This window comes from Pogona vitticeps, chromosome 1 (genome assembly GCF_051106095.1).
Source record: "Pogona vitticeps strain Pit_001003342236 chromosome 1, PviZW2.1, whole genome shotgun sequence".
NCBI lineage: Eukaryota > Metazoa > Chordata > Lepidosauria > Squamata > Agamidae > Pogona > Pogona vitticeps.
The window spans coordinates 220,089,151-220,101,589 of NC_135783.1; the positions used below are offsets into that span (position 1 = coordinate 220,089,151).

At 41.4% G+C, this 12,439-nt stretch overlaps 1 protein-coding gene across 3 annotated transcripts in view; it reads right to left on the reverse strand.

The window, feature by feature from the left end:
- Positions 1 to 12,439, reverse strand: part of ARHGAP15 (Rho GTPase activating protein 15) — a 541,978-nt gene that overhangs the window by 20,645 nt on the left and 508,894 nt on the right. For 2 of the 3 annotated variants that reach the window (XM_020784230.3, XM_020784228.3), the window contains one exon: positions 12,138 to 12,243. The exons of the other annotated variant lie outside the window; for it this stretch is intronic. In XM_020784230.3, coding sequence (XP_020639889.3) covers positions 12,138 to 12,243 — 106 coding nt within the window. The remainder of the gene's footprint in view (positions 1 to 12,137; positions 12,244 to 12,439) is intronic. 3 annotated transcript variants of the gene reach the window in all.

Sequence of the window (12,439 nt, forward strand, 5' to 3'; positions counted from 1 at the left end):
TTCCTAACTCTTTGCAGAAAAATGGCCCCTATCTTGTCTGAGATTTTTAACTCTTGCCCTGACTGCAGAAAAGGCAACAGTGGTTAAAACGCTGTATTGCAGCTAAAACTGTGCTCACGACCTGGGGTTCAAATCCCAGGTAGCCGGCTCAAGGCTGACTCAGCCTTCCATCCTTCCGAGGTCGGTAAAATGAGTACCCAGCTTGCTGGGGGGAGGGGGGCAATGTGTAGCCTGTATAATTAAAAAAATTGTAAACCGCCCGGAGAGTGCTTGTAGTGCTATGGGGCGGTATATAAGTCCAAACAAACAAACAAACAAAACTGTGATGGCTGTTAAAAATGAAGATGCTGGAAATGTGGATACTTCAAGTACATATCCTGATTGTCTGTTTTTTAAAGTTAAACCATATGAGGATGCAATGCAGTACAATGCAATGCAAAGGGGGAAGAAGGAATTGATTCTACCCATCTATTATTGCTGAACTGTTTTCTGTGGCAGAAAACAACTGGATTCTTTTGCTAGTTGCTGAGTCTTAGAGCAGGAGTGGTGAACTTGTTGCCTTCCAGATGATGCTGAGCTGTAGTTTCCATTAGTCCTAGACAGGAGAGCCAATTGTTGGGAACTGCAGTCAAACAACATCTGGAAAGCCATCGGTTGTCCAATCCTACCTTACATTGTAGGTACCAATATATACAGCCCAGAGCTTAACATGTTAGGTCTGAAAATTAATTCATTGGTATTAGCCGTTAAATATTAGGATATTAATTTATTATGGAAAATGTTTAATTTGTTGAATTAGCATTAAAATAAATGCCACTTTAAAAAAATAAAAAGTGGGGTTTATAGGTAATAGCAGAAAGGTTGTCAACATTGCTGCCTAAGATCATATTTGTAATTGGCTCTTCAAAAGTGCTCTTTTTGCCCCCCAGCTGTGTTCCCCCCCCCTTGAGATGGACTGTGAAACCCATAATCTATTGGGATGGTGGTCCCAATGTGAAAATTATTAGGTTTAGGAAGGATGTGTGTCCTACAGATCTCATCCCTCCACCCACAGAAAAAGAGACACCCATATTGCCCCAACAGGTCTAAGTCTACACAAAACCAGTAATTTCTTTGACCACTTCCACTTCTTCAGCAGAACATAGCTCAATGGGCAGAAACATCTGGCTGTTGATCCAATAGTCAAGACTTTAATTCTTGATTCACTGCGCCTTGTAGAAGAAGAGGCAGGCTACATGGCCTCAGGCAAGCTACCCTGTCTCAGAATACGCCAAGATAAAGGGAATGGTAACACTTCTGACCCTGTAAAGGGTGAACATAATTGGGACAGGCTTGACAATTCTTTTCAGCAGAACATTAAAAAAACTTTGCATGAAAGCTCCCCTTAAGTTTACTCTCCCACAGGCTATGTAGGCGACAGCAACCAGTTGCTATTCCGAGCTGTGGGATTCCTCCTGCTGTTGTTAGGCTATAATGTCTAGTCTGTTGGTCGTGCTTTCTATGGCTCCTGGGAGTTGTCCAGAAACATCTGAAATACCAGGTTTAGTAATTACTTCTAAAAAGTTAGTTCTCATCTGGAGACCTGTGGGTCCCTTCTTTCTGGGGAGGAAGAGTATGTAAACACATATAGCATATGAGTGGCAGGGGGTGCAGTTCCATTCTCTGCATGGTTTCTGTGAGTGGCTGTTGTGTGAAAGGGGATTGTAACAGAATACAGGGCTTATAAAAAGTCTTGCTAATATTTGTGATGTGAATCCAGAGCAGTAGAACAAAATTAGACTTTACACCACAGGCTTTGTAGGCAGTGAAGTTACGGTGAAGTTGGGGGTGACAGCTTGTGTGCTTCAGAGATCACATCAAAGTGCTGTTAGTGAGACTGAATCCTGACCACCTAAAATTTTGTGTCAATATTTAAATCTAACTCATCATTAGCAATTGTCTGTGTGATTAATCTCTGTCACTGAACTTATGCAATATTGCCATGAAAATACTCCACTGATCATGTTAAAAAGTAGAGATCACATGAGACAGGAAGTAGTGCCTCACTGTCTGCCTCATTATTGCACATATCTTGCAACACTTCTTACAAGAGATTTTTGTTTTCTGAGTTGCAAGACTGAACTGTAAAACAGAAACCTCACCCATTAGTTATAAAAAGCAGGAATCCAGCGAAAGCATGGGAACACTCTGGATATGTTTTAAGCTTCCAGCACATCATGGTCAGAATAATATAGCTGGTTAGGTCAGGGGTTCAAATGGGGGAAAAATCCATTTGGGAATGTGTATAATGAAATGTTACAGGAAATTATCAATCTCCTGTAATTTCTCTGACATTTATGCTTTCAGTAGAACTCTATGGGCATGCTGACCACTTACAGCAATGGTGTATTTTCAGTTTTCAAACTTTTTAAAGTGTGAGAACTGCCATGGCTAGAATATATTTTTGATGTTTCACTAACAGTGTTCCTCACTAACAATGATCAGGGTGCAAATAAAATGTAGGCATAAAAGGTTAAATGAATTTCAGCTACACAATTGTACATATGTCTACTCACAAGTAAGTCCCACTGCATTCCGCTGTAGAGGATATCTGTCTCAAATCACTCTCTGGTGCTTCTTTTCTGAGAATTATGGTCATTAAGTTCAATGGAAGTTGCTCCCAAGTGAATGGATAGGAAATTGCCGTTCTACTGTCACATACTAAAGCACCCTATGTGCAATGAACAATATCTGATTTTGTTTTGTTCTCTTAAAGTTTGCATAATCCTTAAGAATTTAGCCTCTTCATTTGTCCCCACATGAGAGTAAAAATCACTGAGCGTAGTTTAATATCTGTACTGGACTGAATCTGCAAAAACAGACTTGAGCAAATGGAATTCACGTGTATAATCTTCATTTTTCTTCCACCCAAAATATAATAATAATGGAAATTTTTCAGACTTTGCTTGCTAAGTGCTCCTAGCTGTCATACAATAGCTTTAATTTTTGATTTATCCACAGCATCCTGCATATCGCTGCTGAACTTGTCATCACATTGTCATTGCTTCCTTTTGCATGAGCTACTGTTGCATTCTTCTTAGATGTGGGTTGTTGGCTAGGATAATTTTTTTTATAATAAGTAAAAATAAATCTCCTTTGTTAAATATAGCTTCCAGAAGTGAGAGATCTTTGCTATGCAATAAAGCCAGCATACAATATACTGTTTTGTGACTCTAATTTCAGTCATGCTGGATGCTTTTCGCTTCATGGCGCTTTGAAAATGTGAAGATGAAGCCAAAATTTGAGCAGAAAGGGGGAAAAATCCATCCTATTTCTGTGGTATGCTCATGTTTTGTCCAAAAAAAGAGGGGAGCAAAAGAGAAAGTGGCACTAAACAATGTATTTGTGGGTTTTTTTTTATTTCCCCCCTTTTGTGTGATCAATTTTCTCTGCTGGGTAACAAGAGGCAGTGAAAATGACTGAAGATGTTATTAAAAGAACTAACAGCGTTGATGGTGAGACAGAAAGGCTGATGATTTTGTATCTGGCAGAAAGCTAAAAGATGCTTAGATATGCAAGTGACTGCTGCCCTACAGCAAAACACAAGTGGCTTCAAAACATTAAAAAAAAACAACACACGGCATGAACAAGTTTCTGGAAATCAAAGGTGAATCAAAAGGAATTGGCTTCTGCTTGGGTAAAGCAGCCAGATAGGCCACAGTAACTGATCCACGTGATAAACCAAGAGGCAACTGCAAAGCTCCCCAGACAACTTGCCTGAAAGTGACTGCCAAGAAGCCAGATGCTGTTGCTGGAAGACTCTCCGCTACAGTTGGGCATCTGGGTTCAGTGCTTTCCACTTAAAGAAGAGGGGAGAGGGACGAAGATGAGGAAATCTAAATTCTGCCTTCCTTCCTCCCCCTTAATTATGACATAGGACAAGCCGCAGCTAGGCATCTCAATATCTGAATGCTGTTTTGAGGTTTTAAAGGGGGGCATTAAAATCATCATAATAGTTCAAGCTTTTTAAAAATGCAAAATGTTGCCAGCTTCTTCTCATTTTGAAGAGGCAGAGTAATCCCATAAGTTGAAGCAACAAGGAGTCTTTGTTGTGGCACGGTAAACACGAACATGTTTTACTTGGTGTACGCATTTCATGGACTACAGCCCATTTCTTCAAACACAGTAAAACGTCTTAGTTTTTAAGGTGCTGCAGGATTCTGCTGGTTTTCTTGCAACGGACTACTGATTAAGGGTTTAATGCTTCTGGAAATTTCAAAATCGGTAGAGAACAAAATTGGATTTATGAATGCACACAGTGGGGGCTATTTATACAGAAAGTATGCCACACCAATCTCCTCTCTTGAGTTACATTTTTAAAATTCATTTGAGTCAATTTCTCAACACATTCTTGTTTATGGCTTACTCTCCTTTCTGTAGTGTGGTATGCTTCTTTGATGGTCACTTACTTACTTACTTACTTTTATTGATTGATTGATTGATTGATTGATTGATTGATTGATTGATTGATTGATTGATTGATGGAATGATTGATTGATTGATCGATTGATTGATTTGATTTGATTTGTATCCCACCCATCTGGTCTATGCGACCACTCTGAGCGGCTATCACAAAGCTTCCCAAGTTTGATCAACTTGTCCAGCAGCAATGCTGGTAAGGTTCTCCTTAGCAAAGCATAGCAGGAATCTTCAGGGTTCCAGAAAATTCACCTCAGAAACAGACGTGAGTTTTATAAGACCTGATCTTCTTCTTTTGTTTAAATGAAATAAAAGGTTAATGAGTGCCAGCAGTGCTCAGGGGACTTTTTCAGTAGCTTCCATAATTACAAGAAATTCAAGGGGCTTTGCTTGACTTGCACCTAGATATGTGGAGCTGAATAGGATTTCTCATTCTTCCCAGCACCATGCTTACATCTTCAGAAACAAGGGCTCACAAAATCATAAACCTGTGGACTGGAAAAAAATCTATATGCAGGCTTGCAGAGACAGAGGTCCACTATGTACAAATGAAAACATGGCTATCTCATCAGTGAGCATCCTCTTTATGCTGGGTCACAAGCAAATACACACACACACACACAGAGAGAGAGAGAGAGAGAGAGAGAGAGAGAGAGAGAGAGAGAGAGGATCAAGCTGTATTACAGAAGCACCTGTAGATAAAAATACAGATTAAAGGGAAGACTTGAGGAAAGCAAATGTCCTGAGTGTGTGCCAGGAAACAATGGAAATTCCTTGGAGGCTTTTCAAAAGTTATGTAATAAGAGCAATAATGCAAGGTAGCACTGCTGATCTTGTCCTGCAAGGTGCAGCCTTAAAGGACTCCTGTGTGTGTTCCAGAGTGCACTTCAGTTGCAATGGAACAATGATGAAGCTCATGAGAGCTCATCAGTGCTTCACATGGACTAGCTATTAGGGCTGTTACAAGAAATTAAACAGGGCTGGTCACAGAACTGCATAGCCTTTCTCAAACTCTACAAGCAAAATCAGAATGGGAACTACAATTCCCTTTAAGCAGACCACCCAGACAGTTTCTGCACATTTACTATCAGCATCCTAAAGAAGATGTTCTTAGTCCTTAAGCTACCCTGTCTTTTAGAGTTGAAACTAGAGATGGGCAACTTTCGTGAGTTTTCAACAAACTCACAAGTTTTATCCCCAGTGGGGACTAAACTTCACCCCACAACAATGCCATACAATTTGCTGCTATACTCCCCTACTACTGCAATTTTCTTTTAAAACAAGACATGCAGAGAGTGCACACCATGGTTTTGGAATGTCTCATGCTTCCTGGAACACAATTTGTCTTTAAAACAAGACATGCATGACCGGCTTGCCTTGTTGTAAAGGGTAATTATGAGTATATGTGTTGCTCCTGCTGCAGTGCAGATTTGGAAAGAGGTGCTGAAGCACACTCAGTGTGAAGGAAATAATGAAACCTACACGAGTATTTATTTGAAGAAAATTGCAACAAACAAACATAACAACTAAGAAAAGCTAATTTGATCAAAAATGGGTAGGTCAACTTGTCTCCAACTATTTCTACTATCAGTGATAGACTGCAGAGCAATTAAATTAATAGTGATGACAATTCATGTCTACCCTTACTATGACTTTAAGCAGATAGGGGAGGGAGGGATTGCTAGGAGATTATGATTCTGTATCACTCCTGTTGTGAATTTAGACCTGTTCATTATTGCCAATGGACTGATCTCTGTCATTCCCTGTGTCAATGAACAAGTGATCATGCATGGGTTTAACAAGTGGCATCCAATATTATTAATGCTCTGATTTTTTTCCTAGAATGCTGTTTCTGTTCAAATGGGGACAGCCAAGGTCCAGAGCACCAGGGGTTAGTGTTTGTGGCCAATTATGCATTCCTTTGCCTTGGGAAGGGGCTTATTGTTTTGTTGGACCTCTCAAATCACTACTGGATAACACCTGCTCCTATTCTGTCTTTGCACATCTGTTACCCTCCCTCTTTCTTCTCATTTCTTCTCCCTAGTCCAACATGGTAAAGATGATGATTGAGATCTGCAGCAGCACCCACTGCCATTTGTTTTCCCCATTGTTACCTCACTTGATCTTTTCTCTGGACTCAATGGGTGGCAGCAAGAGTAGCAGCAGCATTTTGTCTGCTCCTATTTCACTTCCTCCTCACTCATTGATATTCAGTCCATCTCAGAGAAAGAAAGCAGATGGATAAGTGAATGTCAACAAAAGGCAGGGTCTGCTCCTTTCTCTCGCTGTTGCCAAACTGGGCCTGAAGAGGATCGGAATATGAGTTACAAGATGGAACTGGCAATTGAGCAGGGATGGGGAAAGTAGAATTAGGAATGGCAGCTGGCGACAGCGCTGGGAAAGTATGACATCCCAGGTACCAGCTGCCTTCCTGTAAAACCATGGGTCACTTGGGGCAAGGACAATGAAAAGCTTCTGTTAAGTACCCAAGAAACCTGGAGTTGGGCATGGAGGGTGGTAGAGAGAAAGCTGGATGGTGTATGCATGTGTCTCTCTGGGAGTTTTCCCTGGATGATGAATCCTAAAACACAGTTACGGAGTTGCTCCTTGAGAATCTAAAACCAGTTAGCAATTATGCTGCCTGCTGTAAAGGTACTTTTGCCTCCACTGTGTTTACCTTGCACATATGTAAATATATATTCTTTGCAAAAGGACCATGAGTCTCCAATGCTCTTTCATTCAGAGGTAACTAAGACCTTTTGCCACAGGAATATTTGACACTTGGAGCATTAAACATTAGTGTAAAAAAATTAAAACATTAACCTGGAGGACCAATTACTAGATTAACTTGTGGTTCTAAAGATTTTTCTTCTTTTATTTTTCACTAGAAAGGAGAATTTTAATTCTAGCCTGGCTCTAAAAGGATGAACAAAATGACACTATGGTAGAAATCCTGTTCCTTAATACTGTAAGTGGGCCTATTCTAGTTGTGCTTGCAGAAGAGTTCAGTGGTTGAGGTATCTGGCTGCAGAACCAAAGGTTGGGAGTTCAATCCCCCACCTGAAACTCTTGGAATAAGAGCCAGCCTATATAGCCATGGGCATATAGAGTTAACACTAAGAGTTATCATGAAGGATCAAGAGTAGGTGGAGGACTTGGCTAGGGAGAATGGAAACTCTGTGACCCTAGGAGATGGGGATAAAAAAGAGAGGATATTTGGGGTGATGCTGTAGAGGTCCTGGAAAAGGGGTCTGACCTTTTGGAAATTGAAACTCCAGAAAGGTCTGAGACCTCAGAAAACTGGGTATATACTGTATAATCAAAGAGGAACCCTGGACTGCAGAGTTAGTCACATTGTGCCCAAAGAAGAAGCACAGCATTCCCAACCTCCTTTGAAAACCTACTACTGGGGAGAGAGGGAATGACAAAAAAGCTGATAATGTGCTCACGGGTTAGCCTCTTGTGAGTCTCAATTTGACCACAACAAACCCTGTATAATAAGTCTTGGTAGCCATGCTGATAAACGTTGACATGAAAACCAAGATGGACTTCCTGATTTAGATGTTTAAAACACCGTGGAATGAATCCAAAGGAACACTTTTCCATGCAAAAGGCATCTGTTGCTCATGGAAGGAAGGCTTTTTGGACACAGTACGCCAGATTGCTGAGGACAAAAACAAAGCTAAATCCGAATAGGCTCTTGATCTCACAACAAGAAATAGTGCAAGATCTAGGACAAGCATGAGATTTGATATAAGCCTATATACTATAACACCGGGTGAACTCTTTCACAGACCCTTGTATATGCATTAGTGGAAGATCATCAGCACCTGCTACTCTCTTGCTGCTCATGTTTGCCTGGATTCAACACATAGGAAGGAGTGCCAATAGAAAATCTCTTTAATCCTAAACAAAACACACCTTGCTCAATGGTAACCCATTTTTTACACTCACTGTTAATTAGGTTACTAGGGATGTGCAGAAACCCCCATCCAGCTAGGAAAAGATGCACAGATTGGGGTTTCCCTGCCCTGTAGCATTTTGGAGACCCTCCAACACAACCCTTATCCAGTTCCATGATAGTGTTTGTGTGTTTTAGGTTCCTTGTAAGGACCCAATTCCTGTAATGACTTTGTAGCAAGAAACACAAGGAACGTTCGTTTCTAAGGTGAACAACATATGTTCCTTTCTCATCCAGAGTTTTTCTTTGTGTTTCTCCATTTCCAATAACAATATTGGATGCCAGATTTGACATGAAGAATCTATGAGTGTGCTACTCCATCCCATTAAGGTCTCTGGCATCTTTGCTCACCCCATGACAGTTTCAAAAAAACACAAATATGACTAATTTGGTTCATTTTTACACATTTGTCTGAAGACACTGCACATGTCTGAAGACACTGCACATATTCCTCAGATCAACCCTCCAATCTGTCACAAGCCTTTAATAACAACAACAACAACAACAAACAACAACAACAACAACATGCCAACAAGTCAATTTTAACCTATGGTTACCCTTTCCATGGTTTTTAGGTAACGAATACTCAGAAATGGTTTACCAATCCCTTCTTCTGGGACTACTGTGCAGTTTGCCCATGGATACATAGGCTGGCTCTCTTCTCTGGAGGCACAGTGAAGAATCAAACTCTCAAACTCTTGAGTTATAGACAAATTAAAAAGCTGGCCACAAAATAATGACCAGGTATTCACAGTCCTCCCCTTCACAGATTGCTGCCTTGTCCTGGCGAAGGGGCTTGAGTAACTCAGAGAAGTTATGGGCTATGCTGTGCAGGGCCACCCAAGAAGGACAGGACATAGTGGAGAGTTCCGACTAAATGCAATCCACCTGGAGTGTGTGTGTGTTTAGTCGTTTAGTCGTGTCCGACTCTTCGTGACCCCATGGACCAGAGCACGCCAGGCCCTCCTGTCTTCTACTGCCTCCTGGACCACCTGGAGTAGGAATTGGCAATGCCACTCCAGTATTTTTGCCAAGAACGCCCCATGATCAGAAACAAAAGGCTAAAAGATATGACGCTGAAAGATGGGACCCTCAGGTCTGAAGGCATCCAACATACTACTGAGGAAAAGCGGAGGACAAGTACAAGTAGCTCCAGAGCTAATGAAGTGGTTGGGCCAAAGCCGAAAGGACACTCAGCTGTGGACGTGCCTGGAAGTGAAAGGAAAGTCCGATGCTGCAAAGAAAAATACTGCATAGGAACCTGGAATGTAAGATCTATGAACCTTGGTAAGCTGGATGTGGTCAAACAGGATATGGCAAGAATAAACATTGACATCCTGGGTGTCAGTGAACTAAAATGGACAGGAATGGGCGAATTCAATTCAGATGATTATCATATCTATTATTGTGGGCAAGAATCCCGTAGAAGGAATGGAGTAGCCCTCATAGTCAACAAAAGAATGGGAAAAGCTGTAATGGGATATAATCTCAAAAATGATAGAATGATGTCAATAAAAATCCAAGGCAGACCTTTCAACATCACAGTAATCCAATGCTGAGGAAACTGAAATTGAACAATTTTATGAAGATTTACAACACCTTCTGGAACTGACACCAAAGAAAGATGTTCTTCTCATTCTAGGGGATTTGAATGCTAAAGTAGGGAGTCAACAGATAAAAAGAACAACAGGGAAGTTTGGCCTTGAAAGATTTGGATATCCCGGACAACCCAGATAATGTGGTTGCTGACCTTGAGCCAGACATCCTGAAGAGTGAAGTCAAGTGGGCCTTAGAAAGCTTGGCTAACAACAAGGCCAGTGGAGGTGATGGTATTCCAGTCGAACTATTTAAAATTTTAAAAGATGACGCTGTTAAGGTGCCACATTCAATATGCCAGCAAGTTTGGAAAACTCAACAGTGGCCAGAGGACTGGAAAAGATCAGTCTACATCGCAATCCCAAAGAAAGGCAGTGCCAAAGAATGCCCCAACTACCGTACAATTGCACTCATTTCACACTCTAGCAAGGTTATGCTCAAAATCCTCCAAGGTAGGCTTCAGTATTATGTGGACTGAGAACTCCCAGAAGTACAAGTTGGATTTCGAAGAGGTAGAGGAACTAGAGACCAAATTGCTAACATGTGCTGGATTATGGAGAAAGCCAGAGAGTTCCAGAAAAACATCTACTTCTGCTTCATTGACTATGCAAAAGCCTTTGACTGTGTGGACCACAGAAAACTATGGCAAGTCCTTAAAGAAATGGGAGTGCCTCAACACTTTATCTATCTCCTGAGAAACCTATACGTGGAACAGGAAGCAACAGTTAGAACTGGATATGGAACAACTGAAAAAACACAACCTACAAACAATATTCAAGTCCACCACAAAAATACAACAAATGTTACGGTTAGCAAAGGACAGAAGGGACCCCCTCACCACTGCAGGAGTATACCGGATACCTTACAGTTGTGGCCAGGTATATATTGGAACCACAAAATGAAGCATCGACACCAGAATCAAAAAACATGAGAGACACTGCAGGCTAAAACAACTAGAAAAATCTGCAGTAGCTGAACATGCCCTGAAACAAACTGGACATGAAATACTATTTCAAAATACTGAAATACTGGACAACACCAGCAATCATTACATCAGACTGCATAGGGAAGCCATTGAAATCCACAAGCACCAGCACAGTTTCAACAAGAGGAAATTGTGAAGCTCAACAAAACTTGGCTCCCAGCTCTCAAAAATACAGCGTGCAAAAGGTCAACGAACTCTACCCAGCCACAAGGACAGGGGATCACTACACACAAAAGACCAGCTAATGACACCCATCAACCACAGTGACAGATAATCTCTTCTCCTTAGCACAACAATACACCCACAACAATACATACTAATCACCCATCTACAGGAAAAGACAAAAGCCTATCTCACAGCCATAAATACTGCACTCCCAAGCCAACGACACCAGAGCACAGAGTGCTGTCCTCTGAAGATGCCGGCCACAGAGACTGGCGAAACATCAGGAAGAACTTTCAGAACATGGCCAAAGAGCCCGAAAAACCCACAACAACCATCTTCCAATTTTTCTTCACCGTGGCTCCAAATTGCAAAGGTGTCATCCACATATCAGAACCAGACTGTGGGTGCGAAGGGTGCCGAAGCCAGGGCAAGTTTTTCGAAGTGCTCCATGTAGACGTTTGCTATAACTGGGCTGAGGGGGCTCCCCATGGCCACTCCATCTGTCTGTTAATAGAATTCATTACCCCACTGGAAATAGCTGGTCGTTAGGCAGTGTCGGAAGAGGGCCTTGATGTCTTCTGGAACGAGCTGCTGGATGAGTGTCAAGGTGTCCTTTATCGGTACCTTGGTGAACAGGTACTATTACACTCTGAGTCTCTTAAATCTGCATATTTCTATGTTAGGAAAATAATAATAGTGCTCCAAGAAAAAACTAGGAATCCAGTTTGAATTCCCCATTCCAGGGATAAGGACTCACTGTCAAGTTGCAGCACTCGTTATCAAGTCAGACTTAAACTGCACTTGGGACTCAACATGGACTTGACTTGGGTTTCTTTCTGGTGACTCAGACTTGACTTGTGACTCAGGACTTGGTACTGAAGACTTGGGACTCGGGCCCAAAGATTTGCCAACATCCATGCTCCATTCCACAGTCAAATTAGTCTTATATTTTATAGTAATAATTCAACTTACTTTTGCAGGTGTTGAAATAATATTTTCATAGTGTCATAGTTTGGTCTGGGAAGCTTCTGTACAAGGTTCCTTACAGCTTTTACTCTGTTGGTATAGTCTTGAATTTCTGAATAAAAAAAGAGAAGAAAAAACATTATGGATCCTACAGCAAGCCTTGACTAGCTGGGCCTACCCTCACTCCCAGGCTTGGATGAAAGCAGAGTATAAAAATAAAAGCAGTAAAAACAGATGTGTCAAATACCACCTGTTTTCAAACATCCCACTGGGCCGTTTGCAAATGTCCACATGTAGAGGTTCATGTA